Raw genomic sequence first — 27,105 nt, forward strand, 5'->3', positions numbered from 1 at the left:
TTATTATTATTATTATTATTATTATTATTATTATTATTATTATTATTATTAATAATAATAATAATAATAATAATAATAATATTAAATACTGAATTTTAGTTTAGCATCATATTAGTTTTTTCCTCATAGTTCTCTTTTTACTGTGTCTTTAATGATGTACTGTAGTAAATTGTTAGTTTCTGCTTATTATAATTCAAATATTTAGAAAGAAATGCAACTTGTTTTAATAGAACGATTTTAAGTGTTATCTATCTATCTATCTATCTATCTATCTATCTATCTATCTATCTGCAATATAATTATATTATGCGTTTAAGCTTTATTGATTCCGTGTTTCTAGCTGTACTGCCATTTAATCAATTTATGCCGCTAAACAAAACAAATTGATGTTGATATCGTCTTGGACAAATCCGAATGTCTGTCTCGTATAATATACTTTAGAGAATACATTTACTCTACTGTATAATTTGTAAAACTAACAAGCATATTTGGGTGTGTTGTGTGCATACTTTAGTGTGTGTTGACTCCTTTTGTGCAGAAGGGAAATTTATAAGGAGGCAGGAGGAGGTTTATGGCAGTTTTACTGCTTAACGCCTGAGCTGAAAGTCATAAAACTAGACAAATGTCAACTTCCAACAAAAGCGTCTTTACAAGCAGCGCAAAGACTCAATCGTGTTCATAGAAAAGGAAAGTAAGTAAATTCACTTAGAATTTTTTTTTATTTTGTACAATTTACATGTGTATATTTAAGCTGCTAAAGGCAATGCTGGACGGCAATGCGATTCATTTTTAGTTCATTTTGAAAGATGAAAAATTATCTTAATTCAGTAAAGTTTGCTTACAGACATTTTAATAAATCCCTTTCATGCACTGCGGTCAATGCGCCTAGCAGAAACTGATTTATTTTGAACGCTGTATGCCACAAATTAGTGAATTAAACTACACTAACTTGAGAAATCAATACATTTCTCTTCTTAATGCAGTCTTGAAAGATATTCATTTCAAAGCAAAAGCGACATATGTATATATATATATATATATATATATATATATATATATATTTATATGTCGCTTTTATATATATATATATATATATATATATATATATATATATATATATATATATATATATATATATATATATATATATATATGAAAAGGAACATAAAATAGCCTTGCTAGGGTAAAAAGTCAGCTTTAGACCAGAACATCTGGTCAACAGCAAGATCAGGACATAGCACACTGACTGCACTGCGAAACAACCAGCAAGAACAGTTAACCAGAAGAGTGTTGTTTATCACCTAGCTCCACCAGACCAGCACTAACCAGCTACACTAGCTTGGACCTGAATGCAATGCAAGGTTAATCTGGTTTTTTTTTTTCTCTTCTGCAGGGAAAATGTCTGATTGCATGTCTGATTGTCTGATTGTATTGTAAACTGCGATGTAACTATAAATACAGTAGCTAAAGATAAAGTATTGCAGGACCATATTGCAGAATCGAAGTATTTAATTTAAGTAGCAGTCTACTCTGTCATCTACAAATGTGAAATATCTCTCTGATCAGTAACTCTGGACATTTTAGAGGTCAATTTCCATAATTAAAGGCACATGAGTCACAGAGAGCAAATCCGAATAGTTTTCAACAAAAATAAATGACTTTTTATTGAACTTACCTACCCGCTCGTGCATGTATCTATTAGAAATTGCATTTATAAACTGATGAATAGTCATAAACTATAGTAATACATAGGCCTGCGTTATCGAATGTGCTGCAAGATAGTTTTGATGCACATTAAGAATAAGGAACCTGGTTAACTTGAAATTGAACTAGTAAGAAACCACCACACAGAAATATAATTTTACAGTGACATTTCATTCACATGACAAAAGAAGAGGCTAAAAAATATAGATGGGCTGAAAGCTCATTACATTTACCAATACATTTATCAAAACTGAAAAATAATGCTGTGCAAAATCGCCAAAATGAACAAATGCGAGTTGTTTCTTAAATATTTAATATTTGCAGTGCATGAAAGAATCATAAAACTTTTTTTTGAAAATATTTGAATAATAAACAGTAAGCAACGTAATTGTTAATTGAAAGCAAGAATTATAACATTATATTAACCAAAAAAAAAAGTGTACGGTGTATATATGATATATCAAAATAATATACTGATCACAGAGAGAGAGAGAGAGAGAGGGGGGGGGGGGGAGGGAGAGAGAATGAATAAAAAGTTTTACTGCATCCCCTTTTGCTCAGACTCAGAATTTACGGCACAAATTATTTTTTTGTCTTAACAAAGCTCCTGAAGTCCTTAAGTACAAATCCATAATTTGGAATGTACCATTATTAATACCGTGTATTATTATTATTATTATTATTTTTATTATTATTATTATTATTATTGTTGTTGTTGTTGTTGTTGTTGTTGTTGTTGTTGTTGTTGTTGTTTTTATTAGTGTTTGTGAACTATCAAGCATGACATTGCTATTTGGGTTTATGAATGGAAAAGGAATGAGAATAAATGTTAATAAAGATGACTATAATTCCGCTGGACAGTGCACACAGGGCTGCTGAATATCTAAAGTGAATATAAAGTAGAAACAGATAAACAGCTGCCTGATGTTCTGTTTGCAAACGTATTTTATGACATCCTGCACTGGGACCAACTGGTTTCTAGTTTTAGATTCTTTCGGCAAATGAGGTCATAACCATGGATTACAACACAAGCCCAGGGACATAACACAAATAGCACACAACTGTACAAATAACAACATGGCCTTTTTTTGCGCGTCACGTTTTAAAACCATGTAGGTAGAGTGGAAATGGAAAAAAAAAACCCCAGCTACTGCAATACAATAAAATAATTCTAAAATGGAATGCAATAGTAATCTGGATAATCTTTCTGTATATATGTGTATATGTAATAAAACTGTAATGTATATGTGTGACAAATAAAGGCTTATTCTCTTGTAAATAGATTGAAGTCTATAATATAATCCACCTAAATGGTTTCTGATATAAGACTCTAACGTTTAACTATTTTGATTTGATTTAAAAAAAAATGTCATTAATTGTGTTAGTTATAAGACCTTTTACACTGAATTAGTCATTAAAGTCACTTAAACTCTTTATATATTAATTTATATAGTGGTATAATTGGCCGAGCCGTAGAGTAATTTTGTGTGTGTGTGTGTGTGTGTGTGTGTGTGTGTGTGTGTGTGTGTGTGTGTGTGTGTGTGTGTGAGCGCGCGCGTGTTTGTGTCTCTGCTTCACATTTAGCTTGAACGCGATTATGAAGTGTCGCTGACGTTGGAAAGAACAACAGGAGGAGACTTCCGACCTTTTGGGGTTGTAAAGTGAAATGTCTGAGACAGAAACACAAAGTCCGCCATCTCACAAAGAAAACACGCTGCTGACCACACATCCGGACAATTAATACCTTGTTTTTAATGTTTTTTTTGTTGTTGTTGTTTTGTTTAGTTTTTTTACTGCTTAATCATCGTTCAAGAACAAAAGCTCTACAGTATAAGATCTGAATGACCCTGAAATGTGTGTTCCAAATACGTTTTAAAATTAAGTGCCTGCTTACAGAACCTCCCATGGCAGAAACTGACCTTCTGTTTTGTTAATCCAAAAATCAGGAACTCATTAAATGTCCATATTCGTCAGTTTCTTTTTATTACCAATTTCGAACTGATATTTTTACTTCAGCATTTAAATTTTTTTTTTCCGCCATTTAATCTTCAACATCACAGTTGTTCACGCTTTTTAAAACTTATTTTTAAAATTCATACTATATTTGTGTAATGTATGCAATACATATTTGTAAACTCTGTAGAACTTAAGTGGATGTTTATTGCAATTTTTAATGTAAAGTGCTGAACTGCCTTTCAATGTGTATATATAATATTTGTTGTATAAATACGTTCATTATTTATGTATGTAATAGTGCTCTCTCTCTCTCTCTCTCTCTCTCTCTCTCTCTCTCTCTCTCTCTCTCTCTCTCTCTCTCTCTCTGTGTGTGTGTGTGTGTGTGTGTGTGTGTGTGTGTGTGTGTGTGTGTGTGTGTGTGCGTGTGTTTACCTGTTAGTGCTTTAGCTGTAAAATTGTTTTGATCTGCCAAAGTAATATATATATATATATATATATATATATATATATATATATATATATATATATATATATATATATATATATATATAATATTAGTGAATTAAGTTTGTCTAGACAAATTAAGGTTGTTGATGAATGTCGTCCCTAATGACTTTTTATCTCTCCACACCGATTTAATGTTTAGTTAATTTGTCTGCAAACACTACTCATCGTTAAATTACTGTAATACGTTAAATCGGACGCATGTTAAAATCAATTAAAAATATAAATAAATAAAATGTGTCGGGGTCTGTTGTCAAAAAAGAAACGATATATTACTGAACGCTAGATGGCAGCATCGACTTCTCTACTTTACATGGGCGGATGCTTCCAGTGTCACTGGGTCTATTGACAAAACACCTTATGATTTCAAAATTCGGTTAAATTTTAAGTGTAATGAATTAGAAACTAAAACTACTTGTTTCAGTGATCTGAAGAGTTACAGTGTTCATTTCATCAACTGTAAACTTCTAGAAGACGATTTCTAAAGGGTTCTAGAGTTGTTTATGCTTCAAGATGTTTTAAAGAGAATTTATTTTCAGAAATTATTTTGGAATTGTCCTGAAAGGGCAAACGTCTGCATTAGTGTTGACATATACACCTTTACTGGTTCCTCCAGAGAGAAAACCATAAACAAATAATTTTCATTCGATGTTTTCACTGCTGAAGAGTCATTATATCTATCTATCTATCTATCTATCTATCTATCTATCTATCTATCTATCTATCTATCTATCTATCTATTAAAATAAATCTATTGAATCAACTTCTACACACTTGAACTGAACATATTTCACAGATGATAGAAAAGGCTGAAAATATAGTCTTAAAAATAGAAAGATATGGCCACATAAACATGAAATCACTTGGTTTCCGAGTATTCTTGGTTATTATTGCTAGAGCAGGGTATACTTTCAGATAGTAAAATGAACTGTTAGGAATTTAATAAAATACTAAAATGTTGAACGAAAGTGCTAAATATTGTTTTAAAATCTTTATTCTTGTGTACTTATTAATATTTCAGGGCGCTGGTGTCGGTCATGCTTTACTTTAATTTACTGTAGAATAATACATGCTTTCCTTTAATTATCATGTTTCTCACGTTGAAAACTGACTCAGTGTCATTAAATACGTATCTACATTCCTAAATCAAAGAAAACGAGTTGTGACCTGAAAACAAACATAGGACACGGCAGACCTTTTGGACACGTTTAGTATTTCATATTTATTAACGGAAATGCCAAAAAAGTAAACCTTGCCATTTTATTATACATTATATATTTTCAGCGGATGATTTAGTATTTAAAAATATACATATGTTAGATGATGTTATAACACCTTGTATCAGTCTATATCGTAAAGTGTTCCATGCAGTAAACCAGTAAAAAGAAAAAATGGCGACTTACCAACACGAGCTCTTCATTGGCACCACATGAAGTCATTTCATTCAGATATTCCGTATTTTGTAGAATATGTTTTAATAAGAGACAGTGCTGGAAATTCTGTACACTACAACCCCTGACCAGTAAATGAATCTAGCTGTTCTGGTGAAAGATGCGATCAAACTGAGGAAGAAGGAGAAGAGTGGAAAACCCAAAACATCCTACTTCCTCTTCTTTTCTTTTATTATTTAATATCAAGCTGCAATAAGAACTGCATGCTCCTCTTTTAGAGATTGAGAGCGAATCTGAGTCACCAAACCAAACGCCAACAGCATAAAGTTCATGTTCACGGAGAATAGGTCACGTGGCAAGCCCTACCCAATCACCTTCTCAGTTCAGTCATAAAGTTTTTATTACTTTAGCTGTAAATTTACCACCAAACATCCAGGAATGTGTTTCTCCCCCTTCCAGCCCTGAGCTATTCACGGAGCTCTCTATACATACTCGGATCTCTACACACTCAGATCTGTACACACTCCACATCCAGCTTTATTTACATGAACAATGCTTGTAGAGGAAAAATATACCGAAAATATAGAGGAAGTGAATGTCGGTATTTCTTGTTGCTTTTTTTTTTCTGGGCGGGGGGGGGGGGGGGGGGGGGGTGTTTAGGAAACGGATCAACCAAACGGTCTCCCGATGTCAGAACAGACTTCATTTATATTACCTAATAAAAAACCTGTCCGAATCCATCTATTTTAGTTTTTAATAACCGGTTAGTTCACTGTTACTTTCTGTAATTTTGCACCAAAGCCTTGTAGAACGCGATTTAGTTCCACTGCACACTTGCAGGCCTAGAGCACTACAATGACAACAAAGCACTCAAATCTTATTATTTAATAATCCCTACAGCACTATTTCGTTATTTAATCTTCTATGTGTGTTTTTAACTTTACTTTCCCTTTCTAACAAGTCACTTGATTTCATACTTGCAAAATTGTTCACTGTTCTTTTATTTGTTTTAGTCGTGTTGAATTTATTATTGTTATTAATCGATTTACGTTTTATCCACAGCTTTATATACAAAGATACAAACTAGCCAATCTGTGTGAAACAAATTATGAAATTATTTTTTCCCCCACAACATATTACAAAATTAAACTCTGCCACAAAAAAAACACTTGTTTTTGTGATTTATTCTGATATGATACGTGTATTTTACCACGCTATAACGTTCAATATTCATTTCAGTAATTCAGAATACACTTTCATCCTATAGGATTACTGATATATCAGTGCATCTGAAGGTGCTTTAGAGGGATTACAAATAATCTTACATTTCCATCGTCAGAGTCTGGATACATAAAGTTTGAAAATAAAGATTAAATAAAAGAGAACTACTAGCACTAATAAGATGAGCAATGGGAGTCTGGAAAAGGAAAAAAAAAGGGGGGGGGTCGTAATTAGATTCATTATGTCAACTACAACAACTGTGATGATAATAATACTAATAATAGTAATAATAGCAACAATAATAACTCTTTTTTTTTTTTTTTACACACAACACAAATATATAACGAGGATCTCAAGTAAAACGATTTCTTAGGTTTTATTAACACCAGGTTACAATTATAACTTCAACTCTGTGAAAGTCATGAACTAATACTTCTCTCATTAACCTGTATAAATAATATTTGATACCCAACGGCAGTAGTATCGTTTTGATAAAATTAGCTAATCATAATCTCAACGCTTATAACCTTGTTCAATTTTAAATATTAGTACTCCGATTTGGAGAGGACAAATATATCGTTTCTTCCTCCTTTCCTTTTTATTTTTGGACATTAATTAGTTTATGGTCCACCAATAAAGTTTACAGGCTTTTACAACCTTTTAGAACATTTCATTTACTGGCAGTATAAAAGTTCAAAGATCTCAAGAATGAACAAAACTCTCAGACAAATGTTACTTCCGTATTTAAGAAAAACTTCCTGAAGTTCACTAGTGAGGTTAAAAGCATTTGTGTAGGTAGTAGTGAGGTGTTTTTTAGGTGGAAATTAGCGTTGTCATTTAACTGGTGTAGTTATTTCACGCTTTTATTTGTTCATGTAAATATTTCAGCTTGTATTCATTTAAACATTGTTTGGTACACATCGATTTTAAATGTGGTTTATAAATACTTTTAATTTAAGGATTGTTGGCTTATACCAAAAAAAACAAAAAAACAAATAACACACTACTTTGTAAATATACGTAAATATATGTTTAAGGAAATCAGAATAAAAACAGCTACATGAGTAATGACTAGAATTGTTATGAGGCCTTTCTTTTGATCCTTGCTTTAGATCCATGATTTTTTCTAAAATATTTAACGCAGTTAGTTATTTGATATGGCTTAAAGGTCATTTTATTGATTTGATCATTTTAATGCAACAGTTACTCCCCAAAAATGTGCATTTTAACAAACGTATACACTTATATTACATTTAATGTTTGGTCACATTTTAGTAGTAATAGCTGTAGCAAAAATACAATATCTGAAATTGCTACAAAATATCAAAAACTAAGTAAGGATTAAATGTGATCTCGGAATATTCTTGTAGTAACCGTGTGGTTAAAATCAGGGTCTTCAAATTATTTTTGCTGTTTAAGTGTGTGTGTGTGTGTGTGTGTGTGTGTGTGTGTGTGTGTGTGTGTGTGTGTGTGTGTGTGTGTGTGTGTATGTGTGTGTGTGTGTGTGTGTGCGCGTGCGTGTGTGCTGTTTGTACCTTTGCACTTTTCTTAAAGATGAGTCTGCAGTTTGCATCAACCATAGAGCCTCATAAAAAAATCCTCAGGTGTTCATTCTCATATGACTTCTCATTTTATTTCCAACAACAAATAGTTTTTCTTCCCCACAATAATCCTTAAACCATCTTTGTTGTGTTCACTCCTTCTTTGCGTTGTTCCGACGCACGTTTTAATCCAGACTCTCTTTTATTATACAAATATCTGCCACAACAATTATTTTGAAATTTATATTAAAATACGTAATGAATAGTACAGTATTCTCATCTAATAGAAACAAATAAAAGAAATCCAGAAGAAAATGGGAGTCTCAGAAATTTCCCCCCTGCTCGGGGCTCTAAGTGATGGCAGGTGGGAGCGTAAATAAGAGACAGAGAGACCGGAACTTCATAATTTTATAGCTTACACAAAAGAGATATACTAAATATATACAGATAAACAATGTCTACAAACTTAAACGCTTTAAATTATTGTGAGATGAAAATGAAATGGACACAATCTCTCTGTGATATATGTTTTAAAATAAACAACAACAAAAAAACTTTTTAGGGTTAAACCTTTGGAAATAAATTGCGTCCAATCACGAAGCGTCTTCTTAATCTAATTTTGGTTACAATACTTACAATAAATATTTAAAATCGGCACTTTTAACGTATTTATGTCCTTTCCATGCATCAAAACACGGCTCCATCAGCTCGCAGTTCTCCTCCATTTCAGAATTGTCTGAAGATGGGTCATCGGCGACATCTAGTGGTCATTTTATTTACTGCTCCAACAGTCTCAGCAACGGTCTTTTTTCCTGTTGTTAGATAACTGTTGGGTTTGTTAACTTTTTGGACATATTACATCGCTATTTTACATTTTTAGAGTCCATGTTAGACGCACAGAACAGCATTTAACAGTGGCATTTATTTTCCTGTGCCATGTATATACATACAAGTGTTTGTGAATTAATTGATTCCGGCATTCATTTCTTAATACTTGCTTTTTGAAAAATGTTTATTTTCATGTCAATTTATTCTCCAGCGACCCCCCCCCCCCGTTCCCTAATCATCTATTAATGTGGTTTGTTGATATCTAATGCTGCTTTATTTCAACACATTATTTTGACTGAGCTAATCTGAACTAGTTCTAGTTGTAATTTTGCCCCCAAACATAGAATATCCTTTAAACATTGTTAAAACCCATATTCTTCAGTAACCTACAGAATGTATCTATAATGGATTTGGATTATTTCATTGTTTGAAGAAAGCTACCTTAGTTCTTAGTGTAATTGTATTTTGTATTATTTCATCATGTACAAAATAAACAGCCCGTATATTCTAGAATAGCAAACACTCACCCTTGATGAAATCTGAAATTCGGGCATTTCGAACCCCTTTCCCATTGACTGAGGACTGTGATGAAGGAAAAAACAGGGTGGACGCGTTTGTCGTGGACCAAAAACAAGTGTAATAACCCCTTTGTAACAAGCCTCAGCGTCGCCTCCAATAAAAACAATAAAGTCATTTAGGCCAGACGTCTAGCCAGTTCCGTTTTGTTTTGTTTGACCCCCGAGACAAACAGCGCTTCCGAATCAGGGTCGTAAAGCTGCATTGCTGCGAACGGAAGACTCTGACTAGATAGAGCCTTAAAATCTCTTCACATCCTGTCATTACTGTTTGTGGTGCTGTTAGAAAAAAATAAGGAAATTTCTCCTTGTTGTCTTTCTGGGCCAGAAAACGTCTCACATACTTCGATGGAAAAAAATTAAAGAAAAACAACAACTTCAACTGTCTAGAAATCGCCATATATATTTGTATATACACATCTGATTCTAAACCTTATGACGTGTAGGATTCAGTAACGTTTTCCCCAAATGTGCGCTCAAAACCTGGTTTTATATTTCGGAAGACGTTCACGATACGTGCCTTGTTTTTTTTTTATATTAGTAAGCATAAAAACAAAGTAATGAAGCTTAAGTTTCAGCATGGCAATAACACTGCTCACATTTATAACAACTCTGAAATAACCATTTTTTTGGTAGACAATAATAAGGCAATGTAAAATGAACTTCCCCTTATATTTTGTAATTTCAAAATATTTCTTATAAAAGGGGCTTGAGTAGAAGAAAAAGAAGAAGAAGAGAACAGTAAAAGATGTTAATCAAAATTCCGTTGTTTTTTTTAATCAGAATACTTCAGGTGTTCTGGCCGTCCAACACTTTTACTCCATTTGCTTTCGTCATCAGCAGAATGGTTTATTTCATACAAAATTGTTATAAGAAATACTTAATGTTATAAGGAAACACATGCTCTTTCAGTTACATATTGTAACTGTGTAATAAAAAAGGCAAACTGAAGGAGAATAATACTGCTGACAAAATCAACAACAACAAGATTACAACGTTCAAATGTAGAAACTATGCATGTTTCAGACTTTAAACGTTTTCACTTTTTAAATCTAATATTAGGCTATGTTACATTTGCTACTTTGGATAACATCATATCACAATAAGTATTTTCCCCTGGAAAATATACAATAGAATTGAAGTTTTGTCCAGAAAATGTGTCGCTAATGAATGCGCTACTTGTTGCCATGAGTCATATCCGTGTTCATTTTCTTCATTTTCATGCGTCGATTTTGAAACCAGATTTTGACCTGCCGCTCCGTGAGATTGAGGTCGCGTGCCACTTCGTACCGACGGTCTCGGGTCAGGTACATGTTGAACAAAAATTCCTTTTCCAGCTCTAAAATTTGATATTTAGTGTAAGGACAGCGTTTCTTTCTTGTTGACTTTGCATTTATCCAACTGACCGCGGGGTTATCTGAAATAAAATTCAATAAGTAAGTAAGTAAATTAATAATTGTTCTACGTGGCTGTTTGCATATTCAGTCTGTTTCTGCCTTTACCTCATGTATATGAATAACAACTAGTAATTAATTAGTAATTTAATAGTTAGAGTGTATTCTTTACGTACAAATGTCAAATCATCCATCCATTTTCTATACAGCTTGTCCTCAAAGGTAAAATCATTTACGTATAATTATTAAAATTTGGTTATTTAAAAAAAAATCACTAAAATCTCAATCTTCTCATCACATTTCTGTACTACTCCTTTCTTAAGAAGGTCAAAGAGACTTTAAAATAAAAAATGCAACAATGTCCCATGGCTTTATTGCCTCATAAAAGACTTTTAAAGCCTTCAGGTTACCAACAACTCAATTAAAATGTTTTGATGTCAACATTAAAACTTCGAAAGATAAACAAAACCACGCTTAAATCGATACTGCCAAACTAGTGTGTGACAACAAATACTACACTTTTTAAATATGACAAAAACAAAGTCTCTGTTTGTGTGTGTGTGTGTGTGTGTGTGTGTGTGTGTGTGTGTGTGTGTGTGTGTGTGTGTGTGTGTGTGTGTGTGTGTGTGTGTGGATGATTTTAATAGAAATTCAAATGCATTATTTTAAATTTAAAAAATAAATAATTTAACTAGAAGTACCTGATGCTTTAAAAAAAACTTTCCTCGAAGCCGGATTTTATAACCTCTTTACAGCTCATGTCTGATTATAACCATAAAACCTATGTGGAATTTGCTCTGGAATTAGACTAAAAATATAAACATAATAAATAGATAGAAACAGAACATAGCTGCCCACTCTTAATCCTGATTTATCGCTTTTGAAAGTGCCTGATTAGCATCTTCATGCATCTTCAGCATCTTGTGAATGGAAAATGTCTATCAATCTATCTTTCGTAGTAAATGAAGAATAAGTTAGGTTCCTTTCCACACTTTGTAATCAAAACTCGATATGAGCACCATGTCAATGTTGAACATCGTCCTGTAGTTAAAAAAATCAAATGTTTCATGTTTACAGTATGTAGTTAAAAAAAAAAAAATGCACAGAGTTATTCAGTGAATCTTCCTGGATAATCTTCTCTACTTTATGTAGAAGGCAGGATAGTGCCATAACAAGGGAGAATTCAGTTTATTCACTTTTTTAAAATCATTATTCTGGAAAAGCTTAAACTCATGTATACTTTATTATAGTAGGCCTTCTTTGTCCGTTAAGTAGAGATAACTTACAAAGTTAATATCATAGCATTAAAGTAGGCTATTTGGTTTACAACATAGTAATTATATTAACACTATAGTGGATTGAATGCTGCCTCCATTTTAAATGGGTGTAAATGGTTTAATGTACCCCATCTTAAATCGAGTTTATTCTGGGTAAAATTTCCCGAGATTACACTTTGTGCCAACATGCAGACAGTAAACTCATATTCAGCTGTTTTATTTGCAGTAAATAGACACTTTTACTTTAAATTATTGCGTTACCGTTTTACCTGCTTACTTCAGCTTGCAAAACGGATTACTGACACCATGAAAATGTAAACAAGGGACTGTGAGAATCTAAGAATCTTGCTTCATTATTATCCTGTACACCACCAAATCATTCAAATAGCTAATTTAAAATTAAATGATGGAACATGCAACATCTAACCAATGTAAACAGAGAGTTTATCTAATCTGCTATTTTCATTGTGCTGTAAACAGACTGCACATTTCATTGCACATCTCGCAAAATTAGCCTTAAAACGCATCACGTGTTTGTTTGTATTTTGATATTTGATTAGTCTTCACGGTAATTATTGTAAAGTGGTTAACTTACTGGGATCTAACCCGGGTTTGTCTTCTTTAGTCTTTCCGGAGTTGAGTGGAAGAGAGTTGATCTGCTGAGTCTTTGTAGGAGTCGATGGTTTGTAGAAATAACCCGAGTTTTCTTTATGTCTCATGTCTGAGAAGTCACCAGATTTCACCTCGTAATTTCTACTGCTCACTGCAGGTTCAATCCACGGCTGTAAAAACCTCGAGTCTGCGCCAATGCCCGGATGTTTGGCATAAAACACGGAATTTTGTGAATATATTGAATCCCACGACGACGCGAAGACAGCATTTTTGGATGCAAAGCTGCACGAAGAAAGGTGTGAACAGTCTGCTGATAAAAATGGCGATGAACACATGTCTGAGAAATGCGCGCTGGCCTTGAGCACCTCTTGAGGTTCATTGTTTATCAGTGAATCCACAAAATAGTTCGCCGACATGACGACGTCCTCAGCCTCCTAAACATGCATTCAGATTAATATGGAGTGCAATGTCTGTTTGTGTTTAGTGATACAGTCGTGACAGGTAATTATTTCTCTCGCGTCTTCTTCTCGGCCATTGGCTGACATTGAACACGTGAGGGTGAAAAAAAATCCACACTGTGGAACTATTTAGACAGTAGGCTTATTGGATCGTTATTTTAATGTGCAGTAGTGATTTCAGCTTTAGCTAAATTAATCTTTATTATACAATTTTTAATCTAATAAAAATGTATTATCGATACCACCAAGCTCCATTTGCACAGACCCGCCCCCCACGAGCCCAGATTTCTAGCACTGTGGCGTCATCGTTTTACCCAACCACTATTTTATGTTGTTTCTGGCATTTTATTTTTGTGTAATTCTCGTAACATGGGTCATTATTAAGAAAAATGTTAACTGAGTTATTACCTTACAACACTGCACTGCACACACATGGTCGGAATCCTGGATTAAACATCGTAATGCGAGTAAGACACTCATAATAAAACACCACGCAAATAAAATGCACAATGTGAACTTGAAACGCATGAAACGCGCCGATTAAGCTTGAAGCAACAAAGCCAACTGGACAGTAAACTGATAAATTAACTTTAAAACTGTAGGATTTCAGTCCGGATTCAGAGAGCTCGTGCTGTTCAACATTTTACAAAAATGTTATTATTTTTAAACACTTGGTCTATTTATTTAAATGTCCTTAACTTTCTTGTCTTGCATCTCCAAAACAGCAACTTAAAAAAAGACCCCTAGGTTTTCAGGTGTTTTATATATATATATATATATATATATATATATATATATATATATATATATATATATATATATATATATATATATATATATATATATATATGTGTGTGTGTGTGTGTGTGTGTGTGTGTGTGTGTGTGTGTGTGTGTGTGTGTGTGTGTGTGTTTAGAGCTTGAACTGATTTAATTTTTTGCTTTCCATAAATAAATACGGCTTATCTTGGATGTAGAGCAAGTCAAATGTTGAAATACCTCAATTCCTAAAAAATTAAAATTATATTTAATTTAATGCTGCGTTGAAAGTTTGATATTCTAAATAAAATTTGGCTCATAGAGTCCTCATCAAATCCAAATGTAAAATTCACTGACGGCTTGAACACTGCAATATCCATTTACTGCAAATCCAAGGCTATAACAAGCTCAGGGTTCAGTGACCTTTCAAGAACAATTATGTATATAACTTGTTGGATATAAGACTTAAAACAATGTACATTGCAAACAAAAAAAATCAAATAAAACAGAACGACTATAAGTTTCAAACTAATACTTTCGGTCTTTTGTAGCCGCATTAATGAACTATAGTTTCAGATAAAGACTGGAATTAATATTTACAACATTCTTACTGTAATGTGTGTTTACAGTAATAGAAGACTGTATTTTTAATTAGATGGCAAAACAATTTTACAGGACTACATGCTGAAAACTGTAGCTGTATTTCAGTAAAAAAACAAACAAACAAACAAACAAACACTGCTTCAATTGTATAATTATACTTTTCTTTAAACATTTTTGTCAATAAAAATATACAGTAGTCTATTCAAGTATACAAATATCCTATATGGGTTATATATATAAAATATCAGGCTAGCTAACTAATGTTAGTTACCTTGCTAGGAAACCTAGCATGGCCTCGCTTTATCTCTGGTTTAAACTCGTTACATTTACATTGCTAAACTAAAATAATAAACGTTATCAATTCTTGTAGGATGAAAAATATGGGCAGAAATGAAAAATGGAAACACAAACGAGGTTCCTTTATGCTTCAAGTAAGTATTTAGTGCCTGGTGTGGTCAAAGGTGTGTGTGTGTGTGTGTGTGTGTGTGTGTGTGTGTGTGTGTGTGTGTGTGTGTGTGTGTGTGTGTGTGTGTGTGTGTGTGTGTGCGAGTTTAAATGAAGATATTTTAAATCATTGTTACATTTTTAATTGGTTATAATCAGAAAATTCTTATTTTATGCACTTTTTTTCTTGCGTATTGGTTGTGTTATAATAACTCCAATGTGACGCTCTTGCCGTCTCTTTTCTGTCCAACTTTCTGCTTTCTGTCTAATATTAACATATATATCTATATCATTTCTGTATTTAAGAAAAACAGTTCCATTGTTTGATTATTTTTGCTAAATATCGGTTGGCAAACAATTACGAAAATACACAAAAATCTGTGTGGTCGCTAGTATTCCTGTTTAGTTTACTTTGTTTAGTTTTTAAACTAATTTTGCTCTTATGTTAAACTTAATTCTAATTATTGTGTACTGTGCTTCAGATGAAGGGCGTCCTGAAAAAAAGGTTTCTATGAATAGTGTGTGCATGATGTAATTTTATTACCTCTACATTTATTTCCTACTACTAAAGTAGACAAGTATCCTCTAGTCCCAAGGTGGAGCAGGTTTAGGGTTTCTCACAGATAAAGTCTTTTATTGTAGAGTTAAATTACTATTATATTTTACTGCTCTAGAAAAAAAACTCAAATGATTAAATAAATACGATACAGATTTAAACGTGTTTTATACTTTTATTTTATAACTATCCTCTACCCTCTTTTCATAGCTCTTCTTGATTTCCACGAAAAGTACATATTTAAACCTACTGGTTTTATTAATCACGTTCACTGTTTACATTTACACTCATTACAGGAAACAAACAGCTATACGAGCAGCATTGTAGTTTATATGACTCTGATGTCGAATAATTTGTCCCTCTTGGTGTTGAGTTTGTAGTTTTTCTTGTAATAAAATCTCCTGTCTTGGGCCTTGTATGAAGAGCAGCATAACTGCAGAGGGTATTATAAATGCAGCACAATGCAGAAGCAATCTACACGTCTCCTGCTGTGTCCTTTTAGTTTACAAACATTTTAAAGCATCTTTATAGGGTGTTTATTTGACATGTATAACTTTAGCATTCATTGGTATACAGTAAGATTGGAGAACTCATAACGTCCGGCTGATGACGCTGTTTATTCGTTGATTTAATTGAATCCGGTTAGAGAAATATTACTATCATAAACACTACGAAGGCTCTACCCAAGAGTCTTAGAATAAGGGGTCTAAATTGAAGAAATTTATTTTGTGAAAGCAGTTCCACTGCGGTGCTGATTCTTCATACAGCGCTATAGTAGTGTAAGCGTTTAAAAAACCTTATGAGGAAAAAGTAATCAGTGCGTAGGCTATGTAATATATTTGCACACACAATTACATTAAAAACCATATATGAGTATGAAGCCATTTTTTGGAGGTTTATATGCTTTGCATCCTGAACTACGAGCGTTAACCCCGCCTTTCACCATAACCTTAACCATTCCTAACTTTGACTCAGGAGTTGCCTGTGAGACGGCTACTGCCAGACCCGGGAGTTCAGTGGCAATGCTGAGAACAAAAGCTACGATAAGTTTAAATAAATTAAATATTTTGAGAAGCTGCAATGCTGATAAAAGCAAGAAGGGACTATAGGAAAATGAAAATAAAATGACCGCTGCCGGACAAAATTACGTGCAGACACACACTGACTGATTATTTTACTCATATTTAAAATGATGCTTGTAAAAGCGAGGAATCTGCTGAGAGGAAACTTCCACCTGCCTTGAATAATACAACATAATTCCGAAATGAAGTAAGTTGTGGTCGTTTTATTAGAACTAATAACAGCATGCAGACTAGTAAATATCCAATATGGATAATGAATACTAAAGACCTATGAAGGCCGCGCTTCCGCACATCAGTCTGCCCTTTAAACAGTAATTATACCATTTATTTTGAAATAAGTGTTGCATAAGCTTAATTTATCTATTTCTCATATCTTAATTCATTATAAGCAAGCAACATAAGCTCGTAGTGCTATAACCGACATGTTAATCATAAATACAACATATTTGTAGAAAAAGCAGGAATGCCAAAAGTTTGCCGATTTGCCATTTAAAGTGAAAAGTATAACATAAAAGTTTATAAAAGTGTGACATCAGAAATGTTTTAATATCAATTTATATTAAGCTCTATATTGAAACTGATGAGTAAAAACCTCTGAAGCTTACTTCATGCACTTGTGTCTGAATAAATTCACTCATTAATGCATGGTTTGTAGTATAATGTTGAAATTTCTCAAATTCTCAAAAAAAAAACGTGAAAAAAATCCTATTAATTCCTCTGTATGCCTGTATGCCTTGAGGCATCAAGCTCGCCCTTTTTTTTCTTTTACAGCCCCAATTTAACTCAATGAAGACTTTTATTGACACATAAAACCAGAGAGAACAGGCAGGGGTTTTCTGTAGATAACAGAGTCGAGACGGTGGTTCATTTCAAATGCCATCGCCGGAAGAGAGAGAGAGAGAGAGAGAGAGAGAGAGAGAGAGAGAGAGAGAGAGAGAGAGAGAGAGAGAGAGAGAGGAGTAATTTGAAGTAAATGGATGCCCTTGATGAAGGCGAACTGACGTAGTCAAGGCAGTTTCTTGTTGCCGAGGCAGGAAGTTGAATCCCAACAACATGAAACTACCTAAACCACGCATCAGCTGGTAGGGAACGGGCTCTCCATTCAACGACTTTCAAATGACAATCCAAAAAATATCTTCATGGCTCAAATAGGGTCATCTGTATACAATGCTATAACCAAAACAATTGTACAGCTGCAAAAACCTAATTCATGGCATTAAACAATACCAACCCTAACATTTAAATAAACAATTGCTTATATTGTATATTTTCATTGAAATACAGAAACAACTCTATGCAGAGAGCTAGCACATAGCTGTCAACATTAAACACAACTAAACCGTGTATCCAGTATTTGACTTTCTACCTCAGGCAAAAACATTAAAACCCCGAAACTGAGTAGTCTATGTAGAACACAGCGTGTATGCAGCTACTATTATGAAAAAGAAAGAAATAAAAACAGGACATCTGGCTATTTTCATATATGAGGTCTGCAGTGGTAGATTGTGAAAATGAATTAGAACTGCGTGCCTTGTACACTAAAGGAATGTCAACATACACATCAGTGTCACGTACAAAACAATCAGGCAAGCATTTTCATTCTACAAGCCGTAAACAGCATCTCCTGCTATAAAACAATCTAAAATGCTGCTGCTGCTGCTGCTGAAAAAAACAAACAAACAAAAAAACCCTCACAAACAAACAAAAAAGCAGTGCACCCTGGCAGAGCAAATAAAATAGCCTATGTTTTAATTTTCCCGCCACTGGAGATGTCAAAATCGTCGATAAACCGTAGCAATGAGACGATATAATCAATACTAAGTGCCTATCAGTGATGAACGGCCATGAAGTCCAGTGTGTCAGACCAAGCAAAGAAAAATGCACATGTCTTTGCCCAAGATCTTACCTTTCACCGCGCCCTTGTGTTCCTTTTAGCCGAATTCCTACGTCCCAATAGACCGCGTGGCTTTTTCATCCCTCGCCTTGCAATGTTTTTTTTTTAATCCAACCATCACAAAGTAAGATCCCGGCTCGTCCTACAGCATATGAAAAGGAAGCTCCTCTCTGTAGCCGAGCACAGCAAGCCCATCCTCCTCTTCAACGTTAAAAACACTTTTTACTGCGGCAGCAGCACATTGTAATTTGCAGATCATAAAAGCTAGCTCAGACGATCCGGATCTAATACAGTGACACTGATATTTTATGAGTCTGACTTATTATGGTCACCTGGATGATATTTAAATCAACGTTATGGCTTCGCTTACATTGCTACCCTTCCCTCTCCCTCTCTTTCTTTTCTTCTCTTTGTCTTGGCCGTTTTCTGGGACTAAATCTAAAAAAATGCATGCATTACTTTCATTACTACCCAGTCTCAAGAGAAGGTCTTTTATTATTTTAAATAACAACAGGTACCCGATAGCCGATGTGTGCTATTATGTAAAGAAGATTTACAGCTGGATTGAAATGAAGACTACATGGATTCGACACTGCGGATTTCTTGCCGTGAATTGTTGAAATATTTCGTTTTGTAGATGAAATGCGGGTGTCCGAAATAAACGACAAGCCATTTAAAACTTTCCCTTCATGCCTTTGCGCAAATGCATGAATAATATTAAGAGCTGATATTAAGAGGCATATGTTTAGGTGAGAAACCTGTCGAGTATAGCTCGGAGCTCTGGCAGTCTGCAGTAATTTCTTACAGCTTCACGTGTCAAGACCGGATCCTAATCCTTAAAGTGCGATACTCTTTTTGACCCCATGGCGACGCTCTTCTCTCAGTGAAGCCAAGCTCACTCTCTTAATATGCAACCACTACTGGATAAATGGATATCATATAACATACTACAAATGTTGAATGATCTATATTCACTAAATGTACTGCATTAAAATATGGGTGACATCCCAAAGCCTTAAAATGATGTTAGTATGAATATTTTAGTAGAATTTAACAAATGACCTTTTACCCACAATTAACACACTGCATTTCCAATATGTGTTTTTGTAGATTTTAATCAAAGTGTGTTGGATTTCCTTTGAGCCTACACAGGAGAGTATTTTTGCCTTTATAAATCACGTCTTATAGATATTCAGATATAAACAGCTTAAGAGAAAGCATTAAGTTATAATCACTGCACATTTTGTTGTGCATGACTGAAGGTTTCAGCTGTGTGGTAATTAAGCCTATTGCATGTATAGCATGCTAATTACATTATGAAGTCCAAGGTTAATGTCCTTTGATTAGATTACAACACTGCAACCAGACGCATTGGTTTGTTGGATCATTTAATGACTTAATGGTTTACTTCTTCCAAACTCATAAGAAGGGTATAAGCTATAACTATTTTGTTTATTTATGTTAGGGCAAGGAACACCAGGTTTATACTAGCTGTCATTACATACATTTACATTCCAACATATTTATTAGCACCCCATGAGACTGATATAGAGCTTTCTGATTCACTTTCTGACAGAATCTACTTTCGAGACGATCCGATATGAGGAATCAATGAACACCTTTCTTTAATTGAATTAATGCACACATTTGCACTGATACACACAATTACACACACCTCCCAGACAGACAGAAATTTTCCGTGATTTTTGGACAGTGACTGTCGATGTAGTACAGTAAGGACCACTGAAAATTTGGGATTTTGTTTTACATTTTATAACTGGGAAAAAGTTTGAACATAAAAAAAAAATAAATAAAAAAATAAAATAAAAAAATTAATAAGGTAATGTTCAGTATCTTAAATATTCAGTATCCATGACTCATGATGCTAACTTGTGATACCGACTGTTAAATCTTTTGTGTAAGGTAAGATGTTCGTCTTCTATTGAACGTTCAGACGACACTCCGAAGGATTTGATCTAACGGCAGTTTTTGTTTTTTTGACACAAACTTGTGGTGTCCAGGTCAACTCGAGTGCAGGCTGTTATTAAAGCAAAAGGGTGACGAACCAAATACTAAGAAATTCTGAAATCCGTGTCCTAATTTTCACTCAAGTTATTGCTGATAATATCTTCTGTAATGGAAAACGCTGTATTAAAGATTTAAAAAAAAAAAAAAAAAAAAAGAATGCAAAACGGAAATATTTTCACTAGTGCTTTCAGATATTTGGACATCAATATATATTGTAATGATTATTAAAGCAGAACTGATAGGTGAATGTTGTGTTTTCTTTACCAGAGGACCAAACAAGGCAAGCTGGCTGTACGATGCCACCCCATGTTAAGCCCATTATGGCCTGGTTGAAGGACAACACTCCGTCTGTAACCCAATAAAAACACAAAACACACCAGCATTTAAAAGCCTGATGAAAGTGGATGCAAATTTGACCCGAGCGAAATACATGGTGCTCTTTTACCGATTAATATTATACTGACAAGTATAATAAAACGGGTTTTTTTTCAATTATGCGGACATAAAGTTTAAAGCATTAAACAGATGAATAACAGAAAAATCAAACGTTGCCCCCACCCCCCCAAAAAATTTCAGTTAAGCTCCAAATTTGCCCAAAGCAGTCTTATTTCGCTTATTAGCTTCCCTAAAATAGAATCTCGTGAAATAATATGGGTATTTTATTATAAAGACTGAATATAATGAACTAAAAATTCAAGTCGATGTGTATGTTATTTCATGATATTGATATTATTTGTTTTGATTTGTTAATGTTATGGTGTTACAATGAACAACACATACCGGAAAACGAAAACATTTATGCATCAACCTAAAATAATTCTCTCTTATTAAAAGCAGCTTCATTGACAACTGGAACACATGCAAAAAAAAAATGGACAGCATACATTAACCTGTTGAACGTCAATATGATTATTACACTGTTATCTTTGACATTTGCATTAATCCAAAACAGGTTTACATGACTTATTACATTTTTAACTTATTAAATGCTATAGCTATTAAAATGGCTCCTAGGTTTAGAGCTAACGTTTTCTCGTTATAGATATTGTACTCCATTACATTCTTGTCCTTGGTGTAGGAATTGTCTCTGTGATACAGTTCACTTTGGTTGGATTCACTTGTAAGCATTTATTCATAGGAGATTTAGTTGACCTTGAATGTGAGAGTGTCTCAGATTCAGACAAAGGTATAGGCCTCTTTAAAGGTTCGCACTTGAATGTATTTCTGCGGTATACAGGAACAGAATCTATTATGTTTTATAGAATATAACCATATTTACATATCATAGCTTCTGGTTGACACAAACTGATTTCTCTTGAAAAACACAAGGACATGAAAACAGAAGCGAACTGTGCATTGAGCAGTTTTGGCATCGAGAGTCCTTTTTTCGGGAAGATACACGTGGCGGGTTAATGGTTTCCATAACAACGCGCTTGTTAAACCACTAACTTCTGTAAATTTTGCAATATTTTAGAGTAACACGAAATGAGAATCGTTATGGAAATGTTTTTCCCCCACATCAAAATCTGTTTTGATTTTTTTTGTAAGAGACAACGACTACAGTGCATGCCACCCCTAGTGGAACGATCCGTTTCCATGGAAACATGATGAAGCATTTTAAAGTGCTGAATTAAAAGTAAAAATAAAAACGACCGACACTGAACCGAACTTTTATGACTTCATTTATTAATTCTGATGTATTTACAATGTGGCGATTTTTACACTGAGAACGATTGTCATTACTGTTGTTTCGCATTTTCAAGCTATATAACAAAAGATGGGGGAACATTTCAGCATATAATATATAATGAAAAGCAAATCAAAACAATGAAAGAAATAAACGAAAAAAAAAAAACAAGGAATGGCATCCAGAATAAAACAGCATATTGATGTAAACAAAATATAATTTCTTCATTAACAAAAATCTGTGAAAGAATAGTCATAAATTAGTGAATATTTGACATAGGCCTATACTTGGTAAAGTAGTGTGCTGTTTTGGACCTAAGACAAGACAGTACTTAAAAAAAAAAAAAAAAAAAAGCCAACAGCACGGCGTCCCACGTGACTCAAGGTTTAAATCAAATTCCTGAAGTACCAGTACGGCGCCAGGATCGAGAAGCATGTCATAGGTGTCATGTAAAGTCCTTCAGATATAACACCAGCAAAGTGAGCTTCTCAATACAAAAAGATCAGTAGAGAGAACCTTGTCAATGACTTTCATTCATTTAATCGTCTTCAATTTAACATTAATTTAAAGAATTTTATCTCATCACCTGGTTCTGTTAAAAGCAGCATATTAATTCCTCCACCACTCATCACTCTCTCTCATGGATTGTAGATCAGGATCTACACACTATCACTGAATAGTATCGTCCATTGGTCCATTTCTTCTTTACTGCTAAAGGAGTGAAGGTGAATTTTTTCTGCTTTCTATGCAGAGTAAGAGCGCCATCGTGGTGGCTGAGAGTTGTAATTACAATCGATCCTAACCAAACGACATGATCTGTAAACAATATTGACGGAATAACTCTGTTGTTTTGATTTCAATTCCATAAATCATTACGTATCATATTGCATGCATTAAATATTACAGTTACTGTAACAATCAAAGGTTTGGTATAGTTATTCAATTTCATAAATATCAGGATTATAAAAAAAACAGAATATACTATTTTTTTAGCTAATATATGAGAGTTAAACTTAAGCCGTAAATATGTGTACATGTTTACATTACTAAAATAACTTATTTTGACGGTTGACTGTATTCATTCACAAGCTTTAAATTATATTAGCGATTAAAGGTGTGCATACCTGTAATAACACGTATGATATTCTAAGATCAGTTCATTTTAGACCTCGTTATTGTTGCATATATGATAATTGCTTATTTACCGTATTACACATGAGCTACTTTTTCTCGTGTGTGTGTGTGTGTGTGTGTGTGTGTGTGTGTGTGTGTGTGTGTGTGTGTGTGTGTGTGTGTGTGTGTGTGTGTGTGTGTGTGTGTGTGTGTGTGTGTATACGTGGTCGCCAGATCTTAGACCAGTGAAGGTCACTAACATGGACCCTTGTTGTCATTCCGGCTTCATGGCTTTATGTCCTTGTTTTCCCTTCCTCCACACTTGGCACAGAAGGTCGTGATGTTGTTCGTGTTGTTTATTCTGAGTTTGGACATGCAGTTAAAATAGCTCTCCCTCTTCACACCCAGCAAATTTTACTGAGGAGGTGAAATTACATCCGAGTTTTGGACTCCCGTTTTTAACACCGTGTTTAAGCAGTACTAATGCTCTGAATATCTAGGTTATTACAGGCCTTATGTGCAATATTAACAATATAATGTGCGCCAAATACGAAATTTTAGAAAAGCAGAGCTTTTAAAATGCTCGAGGTATCCACTCAGTGTACATAACTGCACATCAGTTTGCATGCACCAAGTCTATGGGCCACAATATTTCATTTTTTTCCCCCCCCTGCTCATTTTAATTCTGATTCGAATCGCTTTTGGGAATACTAAAAATCCCGTCACGACTAAGCTCACACTTATTTCTTTTTTTTATCGTTTTGGTTGACCTTACTCAGGCTTCATTTTTTTTCCTCCATCAGTTTAATTCAGAACTCGGAAGCATCCATATGCCGCCATTAAAAAAATCTCCTAGTCTCTTTCATCATATGCCACAAAGGGTGAAAGTTATTGTAAATTCATAACTCGTGTCTTTTAGCTCCAACAAAGGAAAGTCTGTTTATATATAATTTCAAATGTGTTTTTTTAATTCTTCAAAGATTCTGGCTCTTTTTTTTTTGCTCAGTAGTGAGGGTGCTCATGTTCATTTATAATGTAAAATATATCTGAAAACAGACTACTAAAAGAATAAAAGTTTAAAAAAGATATTTTTAATGCAAATGCAACACCATTCATTTTCACATCACAGTTTAATTCATTCAGTGTAATATTTGACAAACAGTAAACTTCCCTGAGCGAAAACACTGAATACTGAATGAACACTGAATTAACTCAGTGTGCAGTTTACATCTAAAATCGTAATTCGTAGTTCAGTTTGCGAGGAAAACTGGGAAACAGTGGTCTATTTTGCTCACAACTGCTTATTTAGTTTAATACTACATGCAATCACACTAAAAATTTGTGAATATTATTGACACAACAACCGCCATTTTAGGTCAAATTAACGCCGTTGAATTTTTCCTCTCGCTTCTTACTAAAGTATGTGTCCAAATATTTAAGCATGTTTGAACTGAAATGAAGACAGACAGCACTTGCATTTACTCAGCTGTTTCTTTCTGATAATGAGAATAAAATCACAATATTACACAAGCTCAGCAATCCTCTTAAATAATTTTCTTGACAGTTCAGCTTCACAACAGTTATTAAATTACACGAGTTCAGATAGCTTTGGGTTTACTTACAAAGACGGTCTAATTAAAATACAAACACTGCTAAATGTAGGTGTAGCTGGTACGCCTCGACGTTAACTAAAGCTCGGTGTTATCCTCTTTGTTCGAGCACTCTGCCACCCTCCTCCCTCCCCCAAACAACAGATCTTGCTTAGCATTGCAGAAACACACCAAATCTCGTATATCCGGCATCGTGAAGGTAGCCTAATCTCTTTGGAGGGCTCAAGAGCGAGCTGTTACTCGTGGAAATGTGTTTAATGGCTCCTCCTCTTCCGGGACGTCAGTTCTTTCGAGTGGCGCGAAACCCCTTCAGACAAAAAGCGTGACGTGTTTACGCTATTTACTCCAACTAAATATTTACGCAGGAATTATAGTGAAAATAGTCGATATCAAAGATTTGCTCACTGACGGGTAACAGTGTTATCCACGAGGGTTCTGTATTTAGATCAGCTGTATTGGGAGTGCTAGAGCAAGACAAACAACAAATATCCTTGACAGATGTACTCCAAGACCAGAGCTGAGAACCACTTTAGTTGCCTTGGGAAAAGAAAAACATAACTCATACATGCTTAGGCCCAAAGCCTACTCTTGTGAAACATCAGTTGAGGGGTCTGTTAGCCATGCACAATGAATGCACAAAACAAATATTATCTACCTTTTAAATATCCAGCCATTTTGAGCTATACAGAATTGTCACTGTGTGACTGCCAACTTTGTAAATTAACCCTATCCTACACGCAGTTGGGGAAAAAAAAGTTGTTCAAGGGTTCTTAGCTTCCAAAAATGGGTTCTACTTGGAACCCTTTCTCATGGTGAAACACTTCATTGTATCCTCCTGCATGGAACATGAGTTCTCTCATGGAGGCAACTGAAGCGCATTTCAGGGTTCTAATGTTTCTAGACGTCTACATATGGTGGTGCTATCCATTGTGTGCCTTTACCCCAATTTGCTCTCTCAAGTCTAAAAACCTGGACACGCCCTTGTTGTTGAATCAATAACTAAACACAAATACACATAACATAGGTGTCCAGAACGTGTTAAGAACTTATAGCACAAACAGATTTAGTAGGCAGTCAGTAACAAGCAAACTAGTCGTTACCAAGCACCAAGTGTGAAATTTAGGTTTTAACTTAGGAACTTCAGAACAGCCGGTGCAACTCTATCCAGACATGGCTGCTTTATAAGCAGAAGCATCAAGTAGGAGGTGGGAATAAAAAAAGCAGCCCTGGCAACCTGATGCTGGAGAAAGAGTATATACAAGGGCTAAAGTGTCTCAGCAGGGGGCCAAGTGAGTGCAAAAGTTTGAAATACTTTTCCGTATTCACTCATTTACACAGGAACAAACACTTTTCATACATAAACTTCCTACCCTTTCCCTTACGTTCCTTTATGACATTGTTTTAGTTTGTTTTCTCCTTTTATCCAACATATCAGAAGACACAAGTGATCCTAACGTCACTAACATGTCATTACAAACAATAAAATGACACGATGACATTATATTATAATAAATATATGTACACAATCATGTTGTAATCCAGTCTTCTTCTCCTTTTAGTACCATGATGATGGCTTTATTCAGAGTTGATACATGATCCATCTACCTCAGATGAATGTTAGCCAGATGTGCAATGAGCTATTTCACAGCCTCTGTGGGAATTTGAATCCAGGCTTTTACCATTCAGTCCATGAGGCCCTGGGATTTGGAAAACTTTTGATTTGAACATGGTGCCCTTCTTTTGTGTCTCACCATTGGCAGACTCCAAATGTCAACACTTCAACATAGATCTAGAGGTTTCCATCCAAGACTATTTCTATTGGCTTGATGTGTAACATGGTCACTCTGTAGCTGTGCTATATCAAACAAG

At 34.3% G+C, this 27,105-nt stretch overlaps 1 protein-coding gene across 2 annotated transcripts; it reads right to left on the minus strand.

Moving 5' to 3' along the window:
* Window positions 1-10,241: 10,241 nt before the first annotated feature.
* On the minus strand, window positions 10,242-19,181 carry LOC108281018 (homeobox protein Hox-C9). 2 transcript variants are annotated; one of them, XM_017496555.3, is made up of 3 exons: window positions 18,811-19,181; window positions 12,987-13,437; window positions 10,242-11,137 (listed from the first exon to the last, which is right to left on the minus strand). In XM_017496555.3, exons 2-3 carry the CDS (start codon window positions 13,417-13,419, stop codon window positions 10,896-10,898), a joined length of 675 nt encoding a protein of 224 aa, XP_017352044.1. In that variant the 5' UTR covers window positions 13,420-13,437; window positions 18,811-19,181; the 3' UTR covers window positions 10,242-10,895. The 2 variants fall into 2 exon arrangements, with proteins under 2 accessions (XP_017352044.1, XP_053530021.1); XM_053674046.1 differs by lacking the exon at window positions 18,811-19,181 and having other exon boundaries at window positions 12,987-13,547.
* Window positions 19,182-27,105: the final 7,924 nt, after the last annotated feature.

The sequence above is a fragment of the Ictalurus punctatus genome, chromosome 21 (assembly GCF_001660625.3).
Source record: "Ictalurus punctatus breed USDA103 chromosome 21, Coco_2.0, whole genome shotgun sequence".
Lineage (NCBI taxonomy): Eukaryota > Metazoa > Chordata > Actinopteri > Siluriformes > Ictaluridae > Ictalurus > Ictalurus punctatus.

Bases quoted from the DNA above. Each gene is read 5' to 3' on its own strand.
- LOC108281018 (XM_017496555.3), bottom strand. From the start codon at position 13,419: ATGTCGGCGAACTATTTTGTGGATTCACTGATAAACAATGAACCTCAA. The intron at 11,138-12,986 runs GTAAGTTAACCA...ATTTTATTTCAG, and splicing joins CAAACCCGGGTTAGATCCCA to ATAACCCCGCGGTCAGTTGG.